Raw genomic sequence first — 26,546 nt, forward strand, 5'->3', positions numbered from 1 at the left:
CTTTAGCCTCATTCTATGCATGCACATAGCCATATCCAGACAACTCTGATATGAAGTGTTTTTCTCAAAGTTGCCGGATGTCACATGACCTACTTGTTACACTCGTAACAACTTAAGCATTAGGAAGCTTCTATTTGATTAAATAAACCTCACCTTGCAAATAAGCTATTCATTTAGTTGTTTACCAGGTTCGACACTCTCATTGACCTCCATACAAAAAGTAATTGCTTGGTAGGCGAAACAACGAAAAAAACGACACCTGCTGGATGGAGACTGAGTTTCGGCTGAGTTGGGCCTCCTTCTTCCGGTGCAATCGGGTGCACCCTCTGACACAATCTAATATCGTCTCTATGGCAGGAACTGATCAATGGACTGACCAATGGCAGGCACTAATGTGCGTTTCCTGATATCAAGGAACGCCCATATGAAGAAACTCCCAGAATTATGCCATATTTCAAAAATACCAAAACATATCAACAATGAAAGGGAAAAGCGATTAACGAAACAGAATAATAATAACGTTTAAAGAGTCATGTCCCGGTTGAGGCAGGGATTTTCATTCCACTGTATGGATGTACTAGCTAGCTAACTTTATATTTCTGTAGTATTATTTGACTTGTATCGAGGTCGAGGAAGGGTTTGCCTGATTAATGGTTATCTAGCTAACTAACCAGCTAACCAACTCGCTTATTTGCTTCGACAGATATTGTTGTTAAAACATATGGCTCATTGCGTGGAATGGGCATATTATTTCAAGCTGACAAGTTAACTCTCTGTCTTGTTAGTAAACCTCATGTGGATGTTCATACTCCTAGCTAAGTTGGCTGGCTAGCTAGAGAGTCTGTTCACTAACGTTAGCGCTTGCTAGCAAGAGACAACTATCATGAGTTGGTTCAGCTCTACCCAGCTGTCAAGCTTTGCCAAACAAGCTTTGACAATAGTTCAGAAATCCATCGACCGAGTTCTTGACATTAAAGAAGACGAACGGGGCGACACAGTGGTAATGCCTTATGGCGGTAGGTGAAGTAACGTTAGCTAATGTTATAGCATATCTGTGTACTCCTGTCATTGGTTGTTTTGTGATTTAATATTACACAACCATTTGCGTTTGAGCATTATTTCTGAATTGATGTGATTACCAAGGAAAGTGAAACACTAACTAGTCATCGTGATAAGGAAACCATGATGAGCCGGTGTCTAATTTACACAATAAAATAAATATTAAATATGCTTTGGTGTCTGACTGTTATATGCCCTTATCTTCTGGCCATTTACCAACAAGGGCTACAACCTGTTTTCCCGTTAGATCTACCAGGGAAGACACCATTGAGCGGTGGATGGGGGTTGACACAATGGGGAATCTCCTCCAGAGGAGTGTGCAACAACTCTCGCTCTGTCATCTGAGGCCATCACGACCGCACGGTTGTGGATGAAACAGAAATGCTTTTCTGCCTCCAGGAGAACTGCAGGGTGTCATGAATACCCAGATTGTATCTGTGCCACCCACCAAGTTCCACAGGCAGTTACAGGAGAAGGATGAGGAGAACAGGGAGACTATGTTTAAGGACGATGTGGACCCTCACAAGCCAGGGATGAAGGAGACCAACAGACTGGAAGACCAGGAAGCTGATGAGAACCAGGCTGTCCTGACTGAGTCCAAAAGTCAATGGTCTTCCTCAGATATCTTCCTCATTCAGACACCAGACCCTCCAGTCTTGGCTCAGTGTGATGCTCATAATGACACTGACAGTCCACTAATCAGTGAGAGCTGGATAGAATCAACTGTAGAGGATACAACTGCTGTTCCTGAGGATGCACAAACAGAACGACCATTTACTCCCTCAGACTCCCAACCTGATGATGATGTTGTTGACATTTCTGAACCCCCCCAGTGTAACCGATGTGAAATGGCTAGCTAGTTAGAGGTGGTGCGCGCTAATAGCGTTTCAATCGGTGACGTCACTCGCTTTGAGACCTTGAAGTAGTGGTTCCCCTTGCTCTGCAAGGGCCACGGCTTTTGTGGAGCGATGGGTAACGATGCTTCGTAGGTGACTGTTGTTGATGCGTGCATAGGGTCCCTGGTTCTCGCCCGGGGCGAGGGGACGGATTAAAGTTAAAACTGTTACATTGATGCTGTTGACCCGGATCACTGGTTGCTGCGGAAAAGGAGGAGGTCGAAAGAGGGGTGAGTGTAACCGATGTGAAATGGCTAGCTAGTTAGCGGTGGTGCGCGCTAATAGCGTTTCAATCGGTGACGTCACTCGCTTTGAGACCTTGAAGTAGTGGTTCCCCTTGCTCTGCAAGGTCCACGGCCTTTGTGGAGCGATGGGTAACGATGCTTCGTGGGTGACTGTTGTTGATGTGTGCAGAGGGTCCCTGGTTCGCGCCCGGGGCGAGGGGACGGTCTAACGTTAAACTGTTACACCAGCAACACTAAACTGGAGTCCCCTTTGACTCTTTCCCTACCACACCCCCTAAGGAAATCCTATTGGAGGACAAAGACCCAAAAGTGGAGGACAGGCAGAGCGAAGCACCCTCCCCGAAATCAGAGGACAGACAGAGCAACACCCCCTCCCCTCCTGTCAGCACATTCTCCTCAGGCACCTCCACCACTAGTGACATAGAGGTTTTGGACCATGAAAGTGTGCAGAGTGAGAGCTCGGCCAGTTACAGGCAAGAGACTGCAGAGGCCAAGGCAGGCCTCCACCTGATGCAGGGCTGCTCTCAGCATCTGCCTGTCGGGACTTCTCCCGCCTGGAGGACTACGCCAAGCTGACCAAGAGCTGCGGATCCTCCTCCGATGCCTTTGAGCGCATCGATTCGTTCAGCATGCAGTCTTTGGACAGCCGCAGTGTCAGTGAAGTCAACTCTGACGATGAGATCCCAGGCGTCTGAATGAATGGATTGCTGTCGTACCTTGTCCATTTAACTGCTTACAGGGTAAGGAAACCAATATGTGATTTTGTAATTTGGGTGAACAAGGCCTATCCCTTTAACATCATCTGGAACATAATAATTATATCAGGATGTAGGATGGGACATAAACCTAACAACTTCAAAGACTAATTTATCTGAACAGGGGGGGAAAACATCACCATATTCACTGAGAATACATTACATAAGATGAAGAAACAATACTCAGCCGTGGCTCCATACTACTTGTCAGACATAGAAAACTGATACTCTATACTCATTGTTGAGGTGGGATTGGTGTGAGGGATCAGTGGGTGGCTTTGGACCTTTTCTTTGGATTCCCCATGTCTTACTCATTGTTAGGAAAACGTTTGGTCCAAATGAAATGTTAGGGACTATATTTATTGAATATTATTATATGAATCCTTATCCTTTCAATTAAAGTGGACAATTAGCTTAATTTCTCAGAGATAAAATGATATTTCAACAAAATAATGTTGCAGGAATGCTAATCTTAGCTGTTTCTAACTACAGACATGATTTCGGAACATTCTGAGATGGGTGTCATGGCTTGCTGAAATGACATGGATTGACCCTGTCGACAAGAAGCATTCCCCAAACCATCATGTGTTAAGCAGTGTGCTCCTCTATTTGAAAAACATTCTTGGTGGAAACTGAAAGTTAAGTTGTCCTTTGAAAGCAAGTTTAGAAACAAGGTACACTATCAGTTTTATGCATTCACTGAGTGCATTCCCTGTGAAATTCCTATGTGGACTTTTTTGTAGGTAATTGATGAGCTGTCAAGCTGCCTTGAGAAGAGGGAGTTACAGCTGCTGTCAATCAGCAAAGACAAGGCAAGGCTAGAGGAAGAGTGTGACAACCTTAAAGAGTGCGTATAAAGATCTTGACATTGGGTAAAATCCAGGTTTGAAAATGCCATGTAAGAGCAGAAAGGAGCATTCTCTAAACTCACCAATGGAAATATACTGAACAAAAATATAAACACAACATGTAAAGAAAGTGTTGGTCCCATGCTTCATCATCTAAAATAAAAGATCACAGAAATTCTCCATAAGCACAAATTTTGGGCACAAATCTGTTTATATCCCTGTTAGTGAGCATTTCTTCTTTGTCATGATAATCCATCCACCTGCCAGGTGTGGCATATCAAGAAGCTGATTAAAACAGCATGATCATAACACAGGTGCACCCTGTGTAGTGGACAATAAAATGCCACTCTATATTTAGCAGTTTTGTCACACAAAACAATGCCACAGATGTCTCAAATTTTGAGGGAGTGTGCAATTGGCATGCTGACTGCAGCAATGTCCACCAGTGCTGTTGCCAGATAATTTAATGTTAATTTCTCTACCATAAGCCGCCTCCAATGTTGTTTTGGAGAATTTATCAGTACGTCCAACCGGCCTCACAACCGCAGACCACGTGTAACCATGCCAGCCGAGGACATCCACATCCGGCTTCTTCACCTCTGGGATCATCTGAGACTAGCCACCCGAACAGCTGATGAAACTGTGGGTTTGCACAAACAAAGAATTTCAGCACAAATTGTCAGAAACGATCTCAGGAAAGCTCATCAGCTTGTCGTCTTGGCCTGACTGTAGTTCGGTGTTGTAACCGACTTCCGTGGGCAAATGCTCACATACTTCTCCAACATGGCCACTGGCATGTTGGAGAAGTATGCTCTTCACGGATGATTCCCGGTTTCAACTGTACCGGACAGATTGCGTGTATGGTGTTGTGTGGGCAAGCAGTCTGCTGATGTCAACGTTGTAAACAGAGTGCTGCATGGTGGAGGGCAATTTGAATGCACCGTGATGAGATCCTGAGGCCCATTGTCGTGCCATTCATCCGCCGCCATCACCTCATGTTTCAGCATGATATTGCATGGCCCCATGTCGCTTGGATCTGTACACAATTCTTGGAAGCTGAAAATGTCCCAGTTCTTGCATGGCCTGCATACTCACCAGACATGTCACCCATTGAGCATGTATGGAATGCTCTGGATCGACGTGTACGACAGCGTGTTCCAGGTCCCACCAACATCCAACAACTTTGCACAGCCATTGAAGAAGAGTGGAACAACAGTAACAGTCTGATCAACTCTATGCGAAGGAGATGTGTTCCATGGCCCTGCATGAGGTAAGTAGTTGACAGACCGGATACTGTTTTTCTGATCCATGCCCCTACCTTTTTTTTAAAAAGATATCTGTGACCAACAGATGCATATCTGTATTCCCAGTCATGTGAAACCTATAGATTAGGGCCTAGTTATTTTATTTCCATTGACTGATTTCCTTATATGAACTGTAACTCTGTAAAATCTTTGAAATAGTTGCATTTTGTGTTTTATATTTTTGTTCAGTTGCATGGTCTATTAGAATAGCCTAAAGAAACAAAAACATTTTGGCGAATTTTGATCCTCTTGGTTTTGTCTATGGGAATGTGTGTTTGGATAAGGATGGTCCTTTGTGAGACTGCGGGGTCTCTGTGTGTGTCGCAGTGAGGTGATTGGTCTTAAGGAGGAGAGTTCCAGTGTTCAGTCTCTGAAGGAGGAGTTCACACAGCGCATCGCAGACACAGAGAGGAAAGCCCAGCTAGCATGCAAGGAGAGAGACATTGCCAAGAAGGTAAAACAAGCTAAGAACTAACACGCTGCCTAAGAACTAATTTAAGATCATTGTCATATAACAACATTAGTGACAATGATAGTCGCAATGCAAAAAAAGCCTTCTTCAAGCATCGTCTCAAGTCTTTTTACTGTTATGTTTCCTCCATAGGAGATTAAGGGGATGAGGGAAGAGCTGTCCACCAGACTGAACTCCAACGAGACTATGGAGATCCTCAGAAAGATGGAGAAGCAGATCCGCGGACTGCTTGAGGAGGGTGAGAAGCTGTCAAGAAGCTGCGTGTGAAGGAGAAGGAGAGTGAGACTAAAATCACCAAACAGAACAAGATGCTTAAAGAGCAGGAGGAAGAGCTCGAACACCTACAGCAGGTCAGGGGAAATATATTTAACATTTTAGAATTTTATAGAGAAGTCGCAATACTTTGCGGGCATCAGAAGTGTGTCCTGATCCTGAAAGCCCATGAGTATCTAACCATGCCTGGCTGTGTGTGTGTGTCTCCAGCTTTTTGATGGGAATGAGGAGGTGAAGAAGCAGTACAGGGACAACATTAACAAGCTGAACATAGTGGTGGAGCGCCAGGAGAAGGACATGACCAAACTCCAGAATGACTCAGAGGAGCTCCAGGAAAACAATAAGAGCCTGCAGGCTGCCCTCGACAACTCCTACAAGTAAGAATACATACTTCACACAAATAATAATAACTATACTTTTCCAACTCCTGCTTCAGATGTGCTTGTCATTTAGAAATCCCACAAAGACACAACATTATGATGGGTAAAGATGGTCACAGAAGCACCAACTCATATTTCCAAGCCATGTAGTGACATGGTGGGGTGTATGTGATCTCAGGGAACTGGCAGGGCTGCACAAAGCCAAGGCCAGCCATGCCAGTGAGGCCCAGGAAGCTGTTTTGAGCAGGGAAACCCAGGTCAAGGAGGAGCTGGCTCTGACCCTGGTGGAGGCCCACATGCAGCAGGATGCTTTGGTCAACCAGGTGGCTGATCTGCAGCTGGCTCTGCAGAGGGCTGAACAGCAGCAGGCCAGGAAATAAGACTACCTGAGGGAGGAGATCAGTGACCTGCAGCAGGTAGTAGACACTCACACAGGCCTGTTTTCCTCATTACTTCTTTGGAGTTGACTGTAAGGCGCAGCCATGCTTGTGTGTTAGGGGTCAAAGGTTACACACTGATGTGTTTACCGGTGGTCTTTAGAGACTGCAGGGGGCGGAGACCAGGACCCAGGAGCTGAGTCAGAGTGTTACCTCAGCAACACAGCCCTTGCTCAGACAGATGGAGAACCTGCAGGCCTCAATGGTTGGCCAGACGGCATCATGGGAGAAACTAGAGAAGAACATTTCAGATCGACTATGTGAGAACAGAACCTCTGAAGTCACAATTTACTTTAGTTTGTAACAAGAGCTTTCTACATCTTGTTAGGACCACAGATTGCTCCTATTTTTAGATAAAGGTTTAATTCCTTTAACCTCCCACCCTTTAACTCAACAGTGGAGGCACAGGCCCAGCTGGCTGTTGCTGTGGAAAAGGAGTGCACAGCAACTGAGGAGCTTCTGGCCATTAAGGCCCAGCTGGTCTCACTGGAGTCCCAGAATTCCCTGCTTCGCCAGGAGAAAGGGCGTCTCCACGGTCAGCTGGACACAGAAAAGACCAGGCTGGAGAAACTGGAGGATGACAGCAGCAGGTACTGGAAGGCTTTTAACACAGGCTCGGTGAGACACAGTAGTAAGTTGCCTTCACTTAGTGCTTTCAGAAAGTATTCCCACCCCATGACTATTTCCACATTTTGTTGTGTTATAGCCTGAATTTAAAATGGATAAAAAAATACCAAAAAATGACTTGCCTACAGACAATACCCTATAATGTCAAATAGGAATTATGTTATGGGAATTGTTTTACACTTAATTGAAAAGCTGAAATGTCTTGAGTCAGTAAGTATTCTACCCCTTTGTTATGCAAAGCCTAAATATGTTCAGGAGTAAAAATGTGCTTAACAAGTCACAAAATAAGGCGCATTGACTCACTGTGTTCAATAATAGTGTTTAACATGATTTTTGAATGACTACCACATCTCTGTACCCCACACATACAATTATCTGTAAGGTCACTCAGTTGAGCAGTGAATTTCAAACACCGATTCAACCACAAAGACCAGGGAGGTTTTCCAATGCTTTGCAAAGAAGGGCACCTTTTGGTAGATGGGTCAAAATACCAAAGCAGACATTGAAAATCCCTTCGAGTATGGTGAAGTTATTAATTCAACTGTGGTTGGGTGTATCAATACACCCAGTCACTACAAAGATACAGGCGTCCTTCCTAACTCAGTTACCGGAGAGGAAGGAAACCGCTCAGGGATTTCACTATGAGGCCAATGGTGACTTTAAAACAGTTGCAGTGGTCTAAAGTACTTAAGTAAAAATACTTGAAAGTATACTTTAGTAGTTTTTTGGGGTGTTTGTACTTTACTATTTATATTTTTTACAACTTCTACTTTTACTTCACTACATTCCTGAAGAAAATGATATACTTTTTACTGCATACATTTTCCCTGACAACCAGAAGTACTTGTTACATTTTGAATGCAGGAAAATGGTCAAATTCACACATTCGAACATCCCTGTTCATCCCTACTGGCTCTTATCTGGCGGACTCACTTAACACAAATGCTTCATTTGTAAATTATGTCTGAATGTTGGAGTGTGCCCATAGCTATCCGTAAATAAAATGTAAAAAATAAAATTGTGCCATCTGATTTGATTTATACTTGTGCTTTTGATACTTAAGTATATTTTAGCAATTACATTTACTTTGATACTTAAGTATATTTAAAACCAAATACTTTTAGACTTTTACTCAACTTGTATTTTATTGGGTGACTCACTTTTACTTGAGTCATTTTCTGTTTAAGGTATCTTTTACTTTTACTCAAGTATGACAATTGGGTACTTTTTCCACCATTGAATGGCTGTGACAGGAGATAACTGAGGATGGATCAATAACATTGTAGTTACTCCACAAAACTAATCTAATTTACAGAGTGAAAAGAAGGAAGCCTGTACAGAATAAAAATATTCCAAAACATGCATCCTGTTTGGCACAGGGCAAAAAAATGTGGCAAAGCAATGAACTTTTTTTTCTCCTGAATACCAAGTGATATGTTTGGAGCAAATCCAATACAACCCATTACTGAGTACCACTCTCCATATTTTCAAGCATAATGGTGTCTGCATGATGTTATGGGTATGTTTGTAATCGTTAAGGACTGTGGAGTTTTTCACGATAAAAAAGAAACGGAACGGAGCTAAGCACAGGCAAGTCTGCTTTCTACCAGACACTGGGGGATGAATTCACCTTTCAACAATAACCGAAAACACAAATCCAAATCTACACTGGAGTTGCTTACAAATAAGACTGTGAATGCTGATTGGCTGAGTTACAATTTTGACTTAAATCTGCTTGAAAATCTGCGATAAGATTTGAAAATGGTTGTCTAGCAGTGATCAACTTGACAGAGCTTGAAGAATTTTGAAAAGAATAATGGGCAAATATTGTACAATACAGGTGTGGAAAGCTCTTAGAGACTTACCCAGAAGGACTCACAGCTGTAATCGTATTCTAACATGTATTGACTCAGGGATGTGAATGCTTATGTAAATTAGATGTTTCTGTATTTAATCTTCAATACATTTTCTAACATTTCTAAAAACATGTTTTCACTTTGTTATAATGGGGTATTCTGTGTAGATGGGTGAGATTTATTTAATAAATGTTGATAAATGTATTTAATAAATGTTGAATTTATGATGTTACACAACAAAATGTGGAATAAGTCAAGGGGTATGAATACTTTCTGACATTGTACATTGAGGTGGACCTAATGGCTATTCATTACAAAGCTTTGGAGCCTTTCCATTAACGGGCCATTTTCTGTAATCCTTATGGTGTAGGGAGCATGTGGAGCTGGAGAATCTGAGGGGAGAGCACACTCGAACACAGGCCAAGAAGGACAAGGTATGTTTCTTCCCCTGCCCAACTTACCCTGCAGTAATGTAACAACACTCCTCACACATCCTCAGAGCCTGGTTTCTTCCTAGGTTTCCTTCCTTTCTAGGGAGTTTTTCCTATCCACCGTGCTTCTACATCTGCCTTGCTTGCTGTTTGGGGTTTTAAACTGGGTTTCTGTATACCACTTTGTGACATCTGCTGATGTAAAAAGGGCTTCATAAATACAGTTGATTTGATTTAACCTCCTCTGTTCCTCCCACCAGCTACTCCTGACCAATCAGCTGGAGATGGAAAAAATGAAGGTGGAGCAAGAGAGGAAAAAACGCTACCTAGCACAAGAGACCCTCAAGGAAAAGGTAGATATATTTAGCGATTTCTGTTTTATATCAATGACCAACCTTGTGTGTCTGTTCTTAAATCAGTCTGTGTGGTGGGGAAATGACATGCTGTTTCTGTCATTAGGAGTGGACGTCATTGGTTCAGTCTGTGGGTGAGCCCCCAGCCTCATCTACCCCCTCCCTGTCCCGTTCCAGCTCCATCAGTGCAGCAGACCACACAGGCCTGCACTCCTCCTCCTCCCAGGTACTCGCCACAGGCACACCATTTACCCTTTCACACCCAGCCAACCTCCCATTTTTTGCCCAGTATAAGGGATGGTTACCTCAGTTAAATGAATAGGGAACTTATGGCAAAGGGACAAATCTGAGCTAGTTTGCATATTTGGCTCGCTTGAGGTTGGATGGTTAACAAGAGAGACCTGTTTTGTATTTCATCAGGAGGACTCTCTGGATCAGTCGTTGGGGACGATGACCATGTCCATGTCTTTGAGTGGGGTCAACTTGTATGAGGCGGCTCGGCTCAGTGGAGGCTCCAGCATCATAGAGAACCTGCAGTCCCAGCTTAAACTCAGAGAGGGAGAGAGCGCAGCTACAGGTACCAACTGCCTGCCTGACACTGCTTCAACATTGCTTTGAGGCCTACCAATGGAAGAGTGTCCTACATGCATTTCTTCAAATGCCTTCTAGTTTTCGATGAAGTGTCTGATTTACAAATATACTTTCTGAAGGTTGTTGAAAAACTGCTTGCCAGGATCTTTCTTACCTCTTTCTTTCTTCTTTCATTCATTCTCTCTTTCGCTCTCTTGCCTGCCCGCTCAGCTGGAGATCTCTAGTCTGGAGAGGACTCGCTCTTCCATGGCGGAGGAGATGGTCAGATTGACCAATCAGAATGAGGAGATGGAGGACAGTGTGAAGGAGAAGTGCAACTTCAGGCGAGGAGAGGATTCATTCATAGAAGTACCACTAAGACAGTTTAATCATATTAGGGTAAATCCCTGTTGTGATTATTTAGCTTAAATACAAGAGGTTATGTGAAAACTAACATCTCACAAGATGAGTTGCTGGACAGAGCTTTATAACCATCTAGTCACAGAAAAGGAAAAGTCCACTAGAGTTAGCTCTATTGAGACTATAGATCTAGTGTTGTCCTCTGAGCCTGTGTTGTGTGACTGACTGTGTTGTAGGAGCTGGAGCAGAGACACAACACCATCCTCCAGATGTATGGAGAGAAGGCTGAGGAGGCAGAGGAGCTGAGACTCGACCTGGAGGACGTCAAGAACATGTACAAAACCCAGAATGATGAACTGCTCAAAAAACAGAAATGGGCTGATCTATCTATTTAACTTCCATGCAATAGACACAGATACAAAAAACATTTTTGTAGAAGTACGTTCACTGTAAAGGATGGGAAAAGAAGAGTTCATGCTTTTATTTCTGATTACAGAATAGTCCATGTTTTTGTACATTCCATCGCTGTCTTTAAATAAAAAAGGGATTTGAGGATCTGTGATTATTTTATTGTTTTAATGATCCAAATAGAACTATTTAAGAGGGAAATTATGAGAATGTGGGTAACAAATCAGTATCTTAACATGTTATTGCAGTGGTATGTATGTAGTCACTCTACATGATTTCTCACAGATCACATGTGGCATAGACATGAACGTAATAACTGTTTATTTACAAGATGCTTAAATACCTATTTGGCGTTTAACATTAATAAATAAATGAAAATGTATTGGGATGGGTGATGATTTATTCTTGATATACGTTTTTTCCCCCCAGAATTGTATGCAAATCCAACTGTAGATACAGCACTTCTGCAAGTCGGAACTACATCCTACATCTCCACCTTGTGACTGATAGTACACTGCGTGCGGGTGTAAGATTTCCGGTGGTATGGCGACCTGGAGTTTCTAAATTTTAGCTTGCAGAAGGTAAGCGCCAGGTTTAATAAATGTGTAGTTTAGTCTTCTGATCGACCACATAAACTTTATTTTATTCACGAGAAGTAGATTTTGGAAGTTTGCAGGTTCTATCACTTTTCACTCGGAATGCATTTAGCTGTGTACCAGCCATAGCGGTGCCACCAAAAAGTTCCACATTGATGATATCAGGGTAGCGGGGATGATTTATCGAGCAATGCGAAACTACTAATCCAGACGTTTTATTAGGGGCGTTTTGTAATGGTCATGTAATAATATTGCTGCAACTTGGTAAGGAGCTCTGGAGCAGTGATAGAACCCCGTAAACTACAGATAATTATATATTGGTGAACAACTTGTGAAAATCGGATAATATGTTAGTCACTGTTTGTGTATGGTTCATAGCGTATGTTCCATTGTAGCAATCAATATAGCGATTGTGTTGTGGAAGCAACAATTTATTCATTTGATACAGTAGCCGGCCTGCGACACTCCCTGAGAAAAGTCTAGACGGCTTTAATTTAAGGGAGCAACACTTTACACCAAAAACATGCCGTAATTATGTGATCCGACATTTAGCCTATTGGTGTTATTATTAAAGACTCTGAATGTACATATTCTAACAACTTCAGCATATTTTTGAAGCCTCGTGGTGTTTCCCCACGGGCTCAAAAGCATCAGATTGAGGGGAAAAATGTGTCAAACAACGTAGCAGCCAAGTAGCCTACAATGTTGGTGAAACGGACAGCACTCTCCAAGGTGCTAATTAATTCAAAGCATTTTACACGTCACTTCAGTATGCACACATACTTGAGTATAGCTGCGGTGTTTACACAGGTCTACATTTCTTATAGCCTAATTTTCTAGACATCAATGTACAGCAACATTTTTAGACGACACTGCAGAACACCCACCATATGCACACATACTGTACTCAGCTGTGGGGCTTACAAGACCCGAATTCATTTAATTTTCAAGACATCAATGTAGCAGTAGAACAAATATCACAATATCGGAATATAACTTCAAATAAAATAAATCAATGTAGGCTACAGCAGAACACGCATGAGAATATATAGGTCTCCTACCTATGTGATAATATGAAGCACATACTCAGATTACTTCATTTTTATTATTTAAAAAAAAATCCCACAATGACTCTCCCCATCTCAAGTCCATTTAACTCCTGAGAGTCAACTTCTTGCTCAAAGCCATGAACGGGCATGTGGCTGTGATGTTTAGCCTCCTAAGGCTGTCCTGAAGGCTCTGGCTGTAGTGTCATATATATATATATACATTGGGGAGAACAAGTATTTGAAACACTGCCGATTTTGCAGGTTTTCCTACTTACAAAGCATGTAGAGGTCTGTAATTCTTATCATAGGTACACTTCAACTGTGAGAGACGGAATCTAAAACAAAAATCCAGAAAATCACATTGTATGATTTTTAAGTAATTAATTTGCATTTTATTGCAATATATTGTGTTATATATATATATATATATGTATATATATATACAATATATATATTGTGTTAACCTGGGTGTCTTCTTTAGCGTTGTCTACAAGGCTTGCTGCCACCAAATGCGCCTTGGTTCAGGCATGTTCAAAAACTATTTTTTTCTGAGGGCTCACTAGCTGACCACCAATACCTGTGTCAAGATCAGTTACTTACCCCACTGGCCCTCCCCATAACCTCTATCAACAAATAATAGAGCAGGTCTGGAGTCAGTGTGTCAGGATAGAATGATTACATAGAAGGATCACCGTGCTTTTTTATTGTCAGTAATAGGGCCCTATGACTACCATGTTTGTTATCATCATATACAGTGTGGAGGGGGATTAGCTAATTTTAAGTCTCTTGTCTAAGCAGCCATAGTCTTGTGGACAGAAAGTACGTTTAGAGCTTAAGCCTAAAACAATTGAAAGCTTACAGTGTTTGACAGTGACCACGTACTGATGTTTTGTGTATCATGGTGGTACAAGTAGGCTGTTTTTAGTGGGGTCTTTTAAGTTCCATCCAAGTGTTTAGCACGTCTTTTAGTTTTTTCCTCCCCCTTCCCAACTCTTTAATGTTTTATAACAGGATGCTCTGCTGGATGTGTCGGCCTGCTGGGGGTATGAGAAGAACTGTGGCCCAGAGAACTGCTTTGGCTATCCTGTCTGCACCAGGGTTGACGCCGGATGGTACAATACCATCCCCCTCTCTGCATTCACTAACAAGAATATTGTTTTATTTTATTCATTAGCATATTGTGTCAAGCTCTTGTCATACATGTGGATGTGCATAATTTATTTCTGCCACTGGTTTGACCTAACAGAGCTCTTCGGCCTCCCTAGGGCCAGCTCATTGGAGGCATCCCAGGAGCTGTTCTGGAAACAGGCAGACTTTGGTTACGTCACGGAACGCCTCAGTGAGATGAAGACTCTGCAAGGCCACCAATCCTGTAAACCCTTCCTTCTCTAGTGCAGCTGCACACAGGACTCAGGAATCCACACTGATAAACAGAAAATACGTTTGCTAAACGCTCACATTTTATTTCTAGGGAGACTCGTCTCTGAAATGCACCAGCCACACTCGCTTCTGCAGGGCAACCAATCTGTACTTGGACCTGCGGAACCCTCGCAGGGGTCATGAGAGGTCAGTGTACCCTTGGGGGACACGTCTTATCTAGAGTCCCATCTGGATTCCTTGTTTTCCTGTGTGCAAAGAATCCTAGTAGTTTAGTTTTTATTGAGTCTTTCTTACATTTGCTTGTCTCTTCATCGCACACATTCTGTTTGCGTACAGTGTAGTGACCATATAAATAAAATGAATAGAACATTATTATTTTTTAACCTTTATTTAACTAGGCAAGTCAGTTAAGAACAAATTCTTATTTTCAGTCACGGCCTAGGAACAGTGCCCCTGCCTTGTTCAGGGGCAGAACGACAGATTTATACCTTGTCAGCTCGGGGATTTGATCTTGCAACCTTTCGGTTACAGGGCCAACGCTCTAACCACTAGGCTACCTGCCGCCCAACATGCTTGGAACCCTTGCAATTTGACTGCAAGCTCATGGGTACACTCGCAATGGCTGCCTGGTATTGTGATGCAATAATTTCCATGATATTTTGAAATGTTCTATCATCTGATGCTGGGTTGCCATGGTAATGTAGAATGTTCATTCAAATGATGCTAACTGATGTGGCTCATTAAATGGAATGTATTTTTTGCCATGTCAGTTGAGTTGACTCAACAAATCACAGCACAGATTGAAGGGTAAACTTCCGGCTTTTACTTTCTGTCATGGTCTAGGTTGAAGATTGAGAAGGTTAAGGCAATATAATAATTCCATGCAGAAGCGTTCGGAAATAATGAAATTAATTGGACCAGCACCAGAGCGAAAATGACTGGAAGTGAATGTTAGCAGTACAGAAAGTTTGCCATGAAAGTGGAAAATACACACAATCGTAGTGAATTTCAGCTAACTAGTCTGCAAACACATAGCCTAACTGTTTTAATGTCATTCTATTTAAATGTCTTTCAGATTATCTATAGCCACTTTATTACCGCATGTCATGTTTTCAATACTAATCCTGTAGTATTAGCAATGGCACTGGTCCAATGAATGTGCTTATTTTCTAACGTTAATGCATAAAATTATTACGTTGTCATAACCTGTATTTTTTCGACTTAGGAATGGGTACACTCAAAATCGCTGCCAGTCCAGCTGTTATGTCATTAATGACAAGAATGGAGATGGCCTATCTATGCATTCTATTTCTATGGTAGTGATACAGGAAAGTCGAGGTCACACGAAGCAATCTGGACACAATTGATGTTGTTGCAACAATGTTGCATCTGGGTTGCTCCGTGTGTCACCCCCCAAACAATAGCCTGCAACTTAGTTGCATTGCATCACAAGAGATATAATCATCCTATTTCATGCAGCTGACTCTAAACAATGTCCAATCATTGAGCAGAAAAAAGTTGACATGACTTGTCATATTGTGCCGTTCGGAACTTAGACCGAGTTGTGATGTCAACACAGCTGTCAGTGCTGCTGCAAACTGCGACAAAAGAGACATGCCAAATGGGAAATGCATAAACAATTCTAGATATCATGGCTAGTCATGTATATGTGTAACAGTATAACTTTACGTCCGTCCCCTCGCGAACCAGGGACCCTCTGCACACATCAACAACGGTCGCCCACAAAGCATCGTTACCCATCGCTCCACAAAGGCCGCGGCCCTTGCAGAGCAAGGGGAACCACTACTTCAAGGTTTCAGAGCAAGTGACGTCACCGACTGAAAGGCTGCTAGCGCGCACCACCGCTACCTAGCTAGCCATTTCACATCGGTTACATTCACCCCCCCTTTCGACCTCCTCCTTTTCCGCAGCAACCAGTGATCCGGGTCAACAGCATCAATGTAACAGTATAAATTTACATCCGTCCCCTCGCCCCGGGCGCAAACCAGGGACCCTCTGCACACATCAACAACGGTCGCCCACTAAGCTTCGTTACCCATCGCTCCACAAAGGCCACGGCCCTTGCAGAGCAAGGGGAACCACTACTTCAATGTTTCAGAGCAAGTGACGCCACCGACTGAAAGGCTGCTAGCGCGCACCGCCGCTACCTAGCAAGCCATTTCACATCGGTTACATATGGTCTGCCAGTCAATAAACATTTTAAAAGTAAACCCAGACCTTTCTCTGTCCAGTTTCAACTGAAATTGTCCAACATGAACTGCACTATCTAGCTAGCTTAGCTTGTCGCTACCTTGGTTAGCTATCTAGCTATCTTGGTAAAACTTGTTTGGAAAATAGGCAACATTTTGCTAGCTAGGTAAATTGTACAGCCAACATCTTGTCTATGTCGATGCTGTTACAATTACCAAACATTTGAATAAACAAATAATTTATGAAACCACGATGTGATGTATGACAGGATTGGATGTTGCATGCAATTTCAATTGCGTTTGAATTGTATCAGCAACCTGCTGGAGATGATGTCACTTGTAACTTGCATCTGCAACAGAAATTGCATCCAAATTGCTTTGCGTGACACAGCCTTAACAGAGGTACTGACTGAGATGTGATGGATCAACCTGAATGTGTGTTTTTGGCAGGGGTTAACATGTACCATCATTTCTGTGACTTTGTCAACCTGTACATCTCCCAGCACATCAACAACTCCTTCAGCAGAGACATCAAAATCCTCATGTGGGACACAGTAAGTACAATATTCTGCAGCCCATCTCCATTTCACTGATCTGAGACGACTGAATAAGTGCAAGAAATATGGTGATGGCTTAGCTGGGCCCTCCAATAAGCTAATTAGAGATTCCACCATGTTGCTGTCACCTCGCAAGCTGAATGTTTTGTCCAAATGTGTTTGTACAAAAAGAAGCAAGAGAATGGTTGTTTACCAGAGTGTTGTGTATCGATGTGCTGTGTTTCACATTTGACCACTTGCTTGTGGAGGAGATTAAGGTGAAGCAGTGGGTGTAAAACAGAATGATTTATGGGAAACCTTATCCTGTCTATTGTTCCCCCCTCTGTCTGTGGAGGCGAAGGATAAGGAGAGAGGGAGGGAGAGAAAATGACAGCGAGATGGAAAGGAATGGCCTTTCATCTGACAATAGTGAGCAAGGTCGGTTCGGTTTCAGTTTGATAATAAAGCAGGTTCGGTTTCAGTTTGATAATAAAGCAAGGTCAGTTCGGTTTCAGTTCGATAATAAAGCAAGGTCGGTTCGGTTTCAGTTTGATAATAAAGCAAGGTCGGTTCGGTTTCAGTTTAATAATAAAGCGAAGTCGTTTCAGTTTCAGTTTGATAATAAAGCAAGGTCGGTTCGGTTTCAGTTTGATAATAAAGCAGGGTCGGTTCGGTTTCAGTTTGATAATAAAGCAAGGTCGGTTCGATTTCAGTTTGATAATAAAGCAAGGTCAGTTCGGTTTCAGTTTGATAATAAAGCAAGGTCGGTTCGGTTTCAGTTTGATAATAAAGCAAGGTCGGTTCGGTTTCAGTTTGATAATAAAGCAGGGTCGGTTCGGTTTCAGTTTGATAATAAAGCAAGGTCGGTTCGATTTCAGTTTGATAATAAAGCAAGGTCAGTTCGGTTTCAGTTTGATAATAAAGCAAGGTCAGTTCGGTTTCAGTTTGATAATAAAGCAGGGTCGGTTCGGTTTCAGTTTGATAATAAAGCAAGGTCGGTTCGATTTCAGTTCGATAATAAAGCAAGGTCGGTTCAGTTTCAGTTTGATAATAAAGCAAGGTCGGTTCGGTTTCAGTTTGATAATAAAGCAAGGTCGGTTCGGTTTCAGTTTGATAATAAAGCAAGGTCAGTTCGGTTTCAGTTTGATAATAAAGCAAGGTCGGTTCGGTTTCAGTTTGATAATAAAGCAAGGTTGATTTCGGTTTCGATTTTTTTGTTTTTAAACATTAAATGCACTATGCATTATGTGGGTTGAATGCTGTTACAACACAGAATAAAACAATAATATTAAGTTCCGTGATGGTGTCACTGCCCATTACTGCTCATCACTTATTAACCATCATTTATTTACATCACTTTACTTCAATAAAATAGTTCAGTTGTGTATATTACATTTGTTTTATTTGATTACTTTATTTCATTCCAAGTTATCATCTCGCCTAGAGAGCTGCTGCCTATGCTGTCTGACAAAATAACTATTTTAGTAGTTCTTCAAAGTAAGTAAGGCATACTTTTATGACTGGTGAATACCAAATATCAGTCACTTAGATCATGTCTTTCAAATCAAATTGTATCTGTCACATGCGCTGAATACAACAGTGAAATGCTTACTTATATACAAATGTATGTGGACATGCTTCAAATTTGTGGATTTGGCTATTTCAGCCACACCCGTTGCTGACCGGTGTGTAAAATAGTGCACACAGCCATGCACTCTTCATAGACAAACATTGGTACTAGAATGGCCTTACTGAAGAGCTCAATGACTTTCAACGTGGCACCATCATAGGATGCCACTTTTCCAACAGGTCATTTCGTGAAATGTCTGCCCTGCTAGAGCTGCCCCGGTCAACTGTAAGTGCTATAATTGTGAAGTGGAAACGTCTAGGAGCAACAACGGCTCAGCCGCGAAGTGGTAGGCCACACAAGCTCACAGAACAGAACTGCAGAGTGCTGAAGTGCGTAGCGTATAAAAATCGCATGTCTTCAGTTGCAACACTAACTACCGAGTTCCAAACTGCCTCTGGAAGCAACGTCAGCCCCATAACTGTTACGATGGGAGCTTTTTGAAATAGGTTTCCATGGCCAATCAGCCGCACACAAGCCTAAGATCACAATCCGCAATGCCAAGCGTCGGCTGGAGTGGTGTAAAGCTCGGTGCCATTGGACTCTGGAGCAGTGGAAACGCGTTCTCTGAAGTGATGAATCACTCTTCACCACCTGGCAGTCTGATGAATGAATCTGAGTTTAGCGGATGCCAGGAAAACGCTACCTGCCGAGTGAATAGTGTCAACTGTAAAGTTTGGTGGAGGAGGAATAATGGTCTGGGGCTGTTTTTCATGGTTTGGGCAAGGCCCATTAGTTCCAGTGAAGGGAAATCTTAACGCTACAGCACACAGTGACATTCTAGACGATACTGTGCCTCCAACTTTGTGGCATCAGTTTGAGGAAGGCCCTTTCCTGTTTCAGCATGACAATGCCCCCGTGCACAAAGCAAGGTCCATACAGAAGTGGTTTGTCAAGATCAGTGTGGAAGAACTTGACTGGCCTGCGCAGAGCCCTGACCTCAACCCCATCAAACAATTTTAGGATGAATTGAAACGCTGACTGTGAGCCAGGCCTATTCACCCAACATCAGTGCCGACCTCACTAATGCTCTTGTGGCTGAATAGAAGCAAGTCCCTTCAGCAATGTTCCAACATCTAGTGGAAAGCCTTCCCAGAAGAGTGGAGGCTGTTATAGCAGCAAAGTGGGGACCAACTGCATATTAATGCCCATGATTTTGGAATTAGATGTTTGATTATCAGGTGTCCACATACTTTTGGTCATGTAGTGTACCTTGTGAAGCAACTGTTCTCTATCCCTCTTGGTCGCGCATTCCAATGACAGCTACATTTCAGTTTTCTCCTCCCCACTCAGACCACTCACAGAAAGTCTTAGCAAAATTCCATGATAATTCTGCATGATAATTTTCTCTTTGTTAAGAAGCTATTTTTGTTTCTTTTTGACAATTTTAATTTAAAACCACAGTAAGGTACTTGTTACCCAGAAATTATTTGATATTCAGATAAAATCGTCTGCATTGGACCTTTAATCAGGTGGCTGACTGCTGGGCAAGTACAGTTCTAATGAAACATACACCATAATTCAAAACAGTGTTTCATATTACTCTCCATGAAATCTGACATTAAGTTTAGCCAGTCCGATGAAGCAACTGAATTTCAAAGTAATCTTTCTGATGTATTTTTCTTCCTTGTCAGAGTTTTTATGGATATGGGGATCTGTTCAGTGAGACCTGGAAGGCTTTCTCTGACTATGACATCATCCATCTGAAAACTTTTGACACTAAAAGGGTAAGAGAGAGTGTGGGTGTGGTCGTTCATGGTTGTATAACGTATCCATTACCTTGAAACAGGTGTGCTTCAAAGATGTGGTGTTCTCCCTGCTCCCCAGGATGAGATATGGGCTGTTCTATAACACACCTCTGGTTCGTATTCTGTCTGTATCTCTTTATGTGTAATGAAAATATAGAGATAGGATTGCGCCACCTATGAGGAAATCTGAATCCATTTGAGCTGCTTGGGTTGTCCCTGCCTTTCTGACTCCATGCCTTCCTCCGTGCCTTCTCTTATTTTGATCACACAGGCTTTATGTCCGTGTTTTTTTCTTTCATGCTTCTCGCCTCATCATGCCATTTTCCTTTATCATCTGTTATCCAGTTTGGTCATAACTCATAACATGCCATTTGGGTCAAATATTTATGCTATGTACTCATCATCTCCAGCTCTTAAGTTATTTAAATGATAATTTCAAGGAGATTTGTGTAAAGATGGTATCATTTAAATACGTAGGTCTAGGGGGGTCAGCCTTGAGGTGTGAATTATTGATAGGTTAGCCTCATATCTGATGCCTTGGATTGCTCCTGCTGCTTATGTCATGTTTATATTCATGTGTTTATATTTATGACTGCTGTGCTCTGGCCTGTCGGAGGGAATCATAGACCTGTGCTAGGCATGGCTTTAAATGTAGTGTCTTTCTGTGTGGGTATGGAATGTGTTTGGATTTGTCAGATTTCTATCAAAATACAATTCTCACTGTGCATCCGTGCGTGTGTGCGAGGGACGTGTGTGTGTGTGTGTGTGTACATGCGTGTGTGTGAGGGACATTGTGTGTGTGTGTGTGTGTGTGTGTGTGTATGTGTGTGTGTGTGTGTGTATGTGTATGTGCGCGTGGGACAGACAGATGGAGCTAATGGATTTGTCTTGGTGTGTTAATGGCAGATATCTGACTGCCACAGTGAAGGGATGTTCAGGGCCTTCTCCCAGTATGTTCTATATCGACTCAACATTCCACAGGATGGGCCCAAGGTAAGGAATACTGATCACACATGCACACACACACGCATACACACACACATGCACACACACCTTTTCTTCACTGGTCTGTAGCTCACCGATACAGGCTTTACTGGTCTTTACGACCCCAGACTGAGTGCATTTGACTGTATCTTTACGACCACTGAAGACGGTTGCGAGGATGCAGCTCATTGTGTATTCACAGCTGATGCTAAGAATATGCTAACAGCCTTCCTGTGAGATGGCAGTGCTTGCGATACCGTCTCTCAGCTGAATAAGAGGTGTGCCCGGCCCTGACCCCCTCTCAGCTCCTCTCAGCTCCTCCTTTCATCCCTCTGATTAATGGTTCAGGGAGACAGCAGACTGCTCCTCTCTACCATTGTGTTCTACTCATCACAATATCAGCTCTCCTTATGCACACACTGCTGTTTCATGTCATCCATCTAATATGCTTTTATAGTTGGGTAACTGCATGTATTTGGCATTATGTGGTGGTGTGTTCCCTCTGGGTTTCTCCTGACAGTCTGTGTGGTTTGTGACTGATCACTTTCACAGTTTCTCTTTTTTTAACATTAGGAGTTGTGTCTTCCTCAGGCTATTTTCAACTCAGATGGTACAATGCCAGTGAGACTGAAATTGAGTTTTGTAGGACTTTTAGCCACTAGATGGTGATGCTGTATAGGACATTTGCTCTCTCACTTGTTATATTAACCCTCTGTGCTGTAGCTCTATGTAATGTGTAAAAAAAAATGTAATAAAAAATACTGTAGAAAACTCCCACTTCACCTCTGGATGGGAGCCTGCCCCTTATTGGTAGTGGGAGTTTTCTACAAGTACATCGAATTGAGATTAAGTTCCTTGAAAAGCTATGGATGGGTTTACAGTTTTTCTTAATCACATTCAAGCATTTTGGGGATCTGAGTTGAAAAGTACCTATAGCAGCTATGTTCAAATACATTTACAGAACTTCAGATCATTTTCTTGCCTTTGTACCTGAGTTGCATATCTTAGACACACTTTTGCTAAACTTTAAATACAGATGTCATCATTGAATACAACATTCACTGTTAAGCGAATTTTACCACATTGTTTTCATTGGAAGAGAAATGTGTGAAATTGTGTTCACTGTTTCCAGTAATCAGTAAATACTTGTGCACTAACGTCTAAACCACCCCATCAGTGTCATACCATGCACAATATAGGGAAAGATCTAGGCAATGGGGAATAAGTTTAGATATTTTTTTATTTTACGACATGTAAAGATGTGACCTTCCATTATAGAGCTTTGATGTGGTTTGAGGCATTTACATTCATATCAGTTGTGTTCTTCCGTTGTATTCACCTTTCCTCATGTATATTGTGTTTCTGTGCGCCAATGAAAAGTCTACAAAACAATGAGCCAATCAACCTTTGTATTGAATACATGGAATCTGATTGTGATGATACTGAAGAATGAATCCTTATTGCTTCTTTTTTATTTTACTTTTTATCAGGAATAATATTTGATTTGATGTATATTAAATTGTTTAGTGAAACATGCATAAAAGGAGTGTAATTGCCCATAATTGTACACCTTTGGATAGTTGTAATTCCAATTTTGATCATCATGATTTAGTGACTGCTAAGAAAATGTATTGATCTACTGGGACTTTAAAAAGACAGACAAACTTTTGTGTGCTTGGACTCAATCTTTTTTCTTTTTATGAATGTATTTGCCATTTTGATGGTATGATATAATTTTGATGAATATACTGTATTAATGTTTTGAGAAGGCAACCACATTTTGAAAGTGCATTTACTGTTTTGCAAAAGGCCACAGAGTTCTGGTTCTTTTAGACTGTTTTGAGAATTGACAAAGTTGTTCCAAGAATGCTTTTACACGTTTGAGAATAAATGTATTACGTGAAATGCTGGAGTTCATCTTTTGCGATTTCTGTTAATGCACCATATCCAATATAGATGTCCTATTTATATCATCTCACTACTCCTGATCCTTATGCTCCTGGTTTCAGGAGGGGAGGATTCGTGTCACGTTGTTAGCACGCAGCACAGACTATCGTAAGATATTAAACCAGCAGGAGGTGAGTCCAGTCTGAGGCAGCACTGCCCACTTCTCCCTCCCTCAATTGATTTACTGCCTCCTCCAGCTCTTAACTGGCCATTTAAAATCTTATTTAAACTGGCGGAGTAAAATGCCTGTGATTTATGCGGCCGGTGTCTGCGTTTGCTCCTCTCATTGATCAGAGAATGCATCTCACTGTGTTCATACAGCTCACAAATGCCCTGAAGACCGTGCCTTTACTCCAGGTCAAAGTGGTGGATTACAAATACAAGTGAGTGTGAACAGTTTGTATTCTTTAGATGCATTATTGGTGGATAAATTATACGGTACTGCTGGAGGACATAAGGCAGCAGCACAAAGGGAATTGAGTAACAGGTGTATTTTATTGTCTGACACACCGCTATTAGAGTGGGGTAAATATTGAGTGGTATACTATGTTGGAGTGAAGTCAGTAGGGGTATTATGAGTTAAGTAGTAAGTTAAATTTCATAACTGTCTGTCTTGTCTGTAGGGACGTCCCGTTCCTGGAACAACTCAGTATTACCCACAACTCTGACATCTTCATCGGGATTCATGGGGCGGGACTTACTCACCTGCTCTTCCTCCCTGATTGGGCCGTCATCTTTGAACTGTGAGTGACACTGTTCAGTCTGTCTGTGTGTGTCTAAAACAGCTTTATGTCTTTGGGTTTTTCTGAGTCTGTGTATCTGTCTGTTCCATTGGATCCTTGTCTGTCTGTCCGTCCCTCCATGCTCTGTGAATGGTGTAGTACGGGCCAACAGGGCAGAGCGCTCCCTGTGCCGTCTGTGCTGGATATAGTACTATCTGTGTGATGGGTCTGGCAGCATGCTGTGCTCTGTTAGCCCTTAGCCATGAGGTGCAGCAGTGAAAAACGGCCTAATTAAACAGGCATTCATCAGGCCGGGCCATGCAGGGCTGGGAGGCATACTGAGAGAAGAGAGTGAGAGCAGGAGATAAAGTGTCTGCATCTGTTCTCCACAGATATAACTGTCAGGATGAGAGCTGCTATCGAGATCTGGCTCGGCTGCGGGGGATCCGATATGCGACTTGGCAAAAAAGGGACAAAGTGTTCCCAGAGGATAAGGTGGGACACTCCAGTACCGCTCCTGCCACCTCCACCTAACTCACTGCCCCAGGTCCCCAGAGACACCTTACCAATCCTCACCTGTAGCTGCAGCATGTACCACCAGACTCATCTGTCATTTTGTCTTTATACACTTGCGTTGCCTCACACAGACACTCACAAATCACAGACCTGCAGTGCGGTGTTCATAACGACTCTTTCTCTCCCCCCCCCCCACACACACACACCACACACAGGGTCATCATCCCACCCTGGGGGAGCATCCTAAATTCACCAACTACTCCTTTGATGTGGAGGAGTTCTTGCGTCTGGTGCTGAAAGCAGCAGGCTACGTCCTGGACCACCCCGAGTGGAAGCCCCGGCCCAGCCGTGATGAACTGTAGGCCCCCAGCAGCAGAAGGAACAGGACAGTCGGGTGAAGTCAAACCCCTGGACTCAAACACAGCCATCTTAGAAATCTAAAAGTACATTTGAACACTTAAGACGTTGTATATTATCAAGGTTAAATTTAAGTTTACAACATCGCTTTTCAGCTATTTATTACCTGCCAACACAGCCCAGGGTACATCTCAATAGAGATACTAAAGACCAATCAAATGGCCTTGGCAAACCTTATGAGTGCCTGCTACCATTTTCCTTGCTAGAGAAAAGTATATACTCCTTACAACAATTGCCAAATTTGTATTACGTGCTGCCACTGGTGTGGTTGCCTTTAGAAAGAACATTTGTTTCATTTCTCAACAATTTGCTATTTTCTGCATTTTCTGATAAAGTTGTGTGTGACAGGCAGGGATGTAATTTTCAGCATGTTGTGTATGCACCAGTTTGAACAACACTTCAGAATGGTCTTTGCAGGTATTTTGTAGTCCCTATCGCACACAAACTATCGAATTAATCTAAAGCTCAATGTTTTATTTATGAGAAAGGGAGTCAGACCTTTTGGTCGATGTTTTGCAAAGACTTGTAAAGTCATTTTATATTTCAAGGCCATGGAAACATTTTGAAATAAATATTTTCAAAAGAACTGACACATCTCTTTTTGTGTGCAATTTAACCCTAAAAGTGGCAACATATTTTTTTGATGGCCAAATTGGTAATGATTGCAAAGGAACACCTGTCGAGCAGTAAAATAATAAAATATAAACCTTTTGTAACACAAGTAAATAGTTTTAATTCTGCAAAACAAACATATATTTGACATTTTAACACATTTACAGTCAAGTTCATGTTAAAAAATATATGTTTTTGTGTGTCATGTTTTTAACCGTTATTTGGATAAATTTCACCCATAGCAACTGAAAAATGTGTTGTGTTTCTGTGATACTCAAGGGCTGAGAAACTACAGATTGAGCCAGTATGACATACCGGTACGACCTAAAATGGCAGCCGATATGGGCGGTATGATCAGATTTTTGGAAAGCTATGGGCTGTCAACTCAGTTCCAATTTAATCTGAAAGATGAGATTCTCACCTTGGTATAGAGGCATTGACTGGAAGCTTAATATGTATTACATTTTTTTGGTTCAGGCATATGTATATCTTTTCAGGGTACATGCATCGACTTCTGTGCTAAATGTGATGATTTTATGACAAAGTACACACTTGAATAACATTTTCCAGAAAGATTATTTTTTATTTATTCCATATTAAGACAGAAATCATAGTAAATTGTGTTTTTTTGTTTGTCAGTAACTAGTTGCTTGACAAAGTCTTACAGTTTCGGAAGGATCAAAAAAATAGTTTATAAATTATGTTTTTGACACTTGGGGTCCAAATGTACCCGTTGGTGCTAAGCATCAGTGATTTTATTAATCATAATTTTAGTCAATCTTTGATGGTGACCATGAACAGAAACGCTCTGAAGTTTTCCAAAATATTTGCTGATCTCAAACAGTTATTTTCTGTGGGTTTCATTATTTTAGTTAGCTGGGGACTGGGGAGGAATGTCTCCCCACAAAAGGGCACTGTTTCAGATCTT

At 42.1% G+C, this 26,546-nt stretch overlaps 1 protein-coding gene and 1 pseudogene across 1 annotated transcript; both read left to right on the top strand.

The window, feature by feature from the left end:
• The first annotated feature begins 408 nt into the window (after window positions 1-408).
• LOC120065612 lies at window positions 409-11,656 on the top strand (annotated as a pseudogene).
• A 2,161-nt stretch (window positions 11,657-13,817) lies between these two features.
• On the top strand, window positions 13,818-25,546 carry LOC120065613 (EGF domain-specific O-linked N-acetylglucosamine transferase-like). The gene is made up of 13 exons (XM_039016671.1): window positions 13,818-13,829; window positions 13,931-14,031; window positions 14,185-14,291; window positions 14,395-14,514; window positions 16,924-17,063; window positions 20,307-20,399; window positions 20,462-20,533; window positions 21,327-21,413; window positions 23,414-23,482; window positions 23,673-23,734; window positions 23,975-24,094; window positions 24,466-24,568; window positions 24,805-25,546. The coding sequence occupies exons 1-13, from the start codon at window positions 13,818-13,820 to the stop codon at window positions 24,949-24,951; spliced, it is 1,233 nt and encodes a 410-aa protein (XP_038872599.1). The 3' UTR covers window positions 24,952-25,546.
• Window positions 25,547-26,546: the final 1,000 nt, after the last annotated feature.

Source organism: Salvelinus namaycush, chromosome 20 (genome assembly GCF_016432855.1).
Source record: "Salvelinus namaycush isolate Seneca chromosome 20, SaNama_1.0, whole genome shotgun sequence".
NCBI classification, from domain to species: Eukaryota; Metazoa; Chordata; class Actinopteri; order Salmoniformes; family Salmonidae; genus Salvelinus; species Salvelinus namaycush.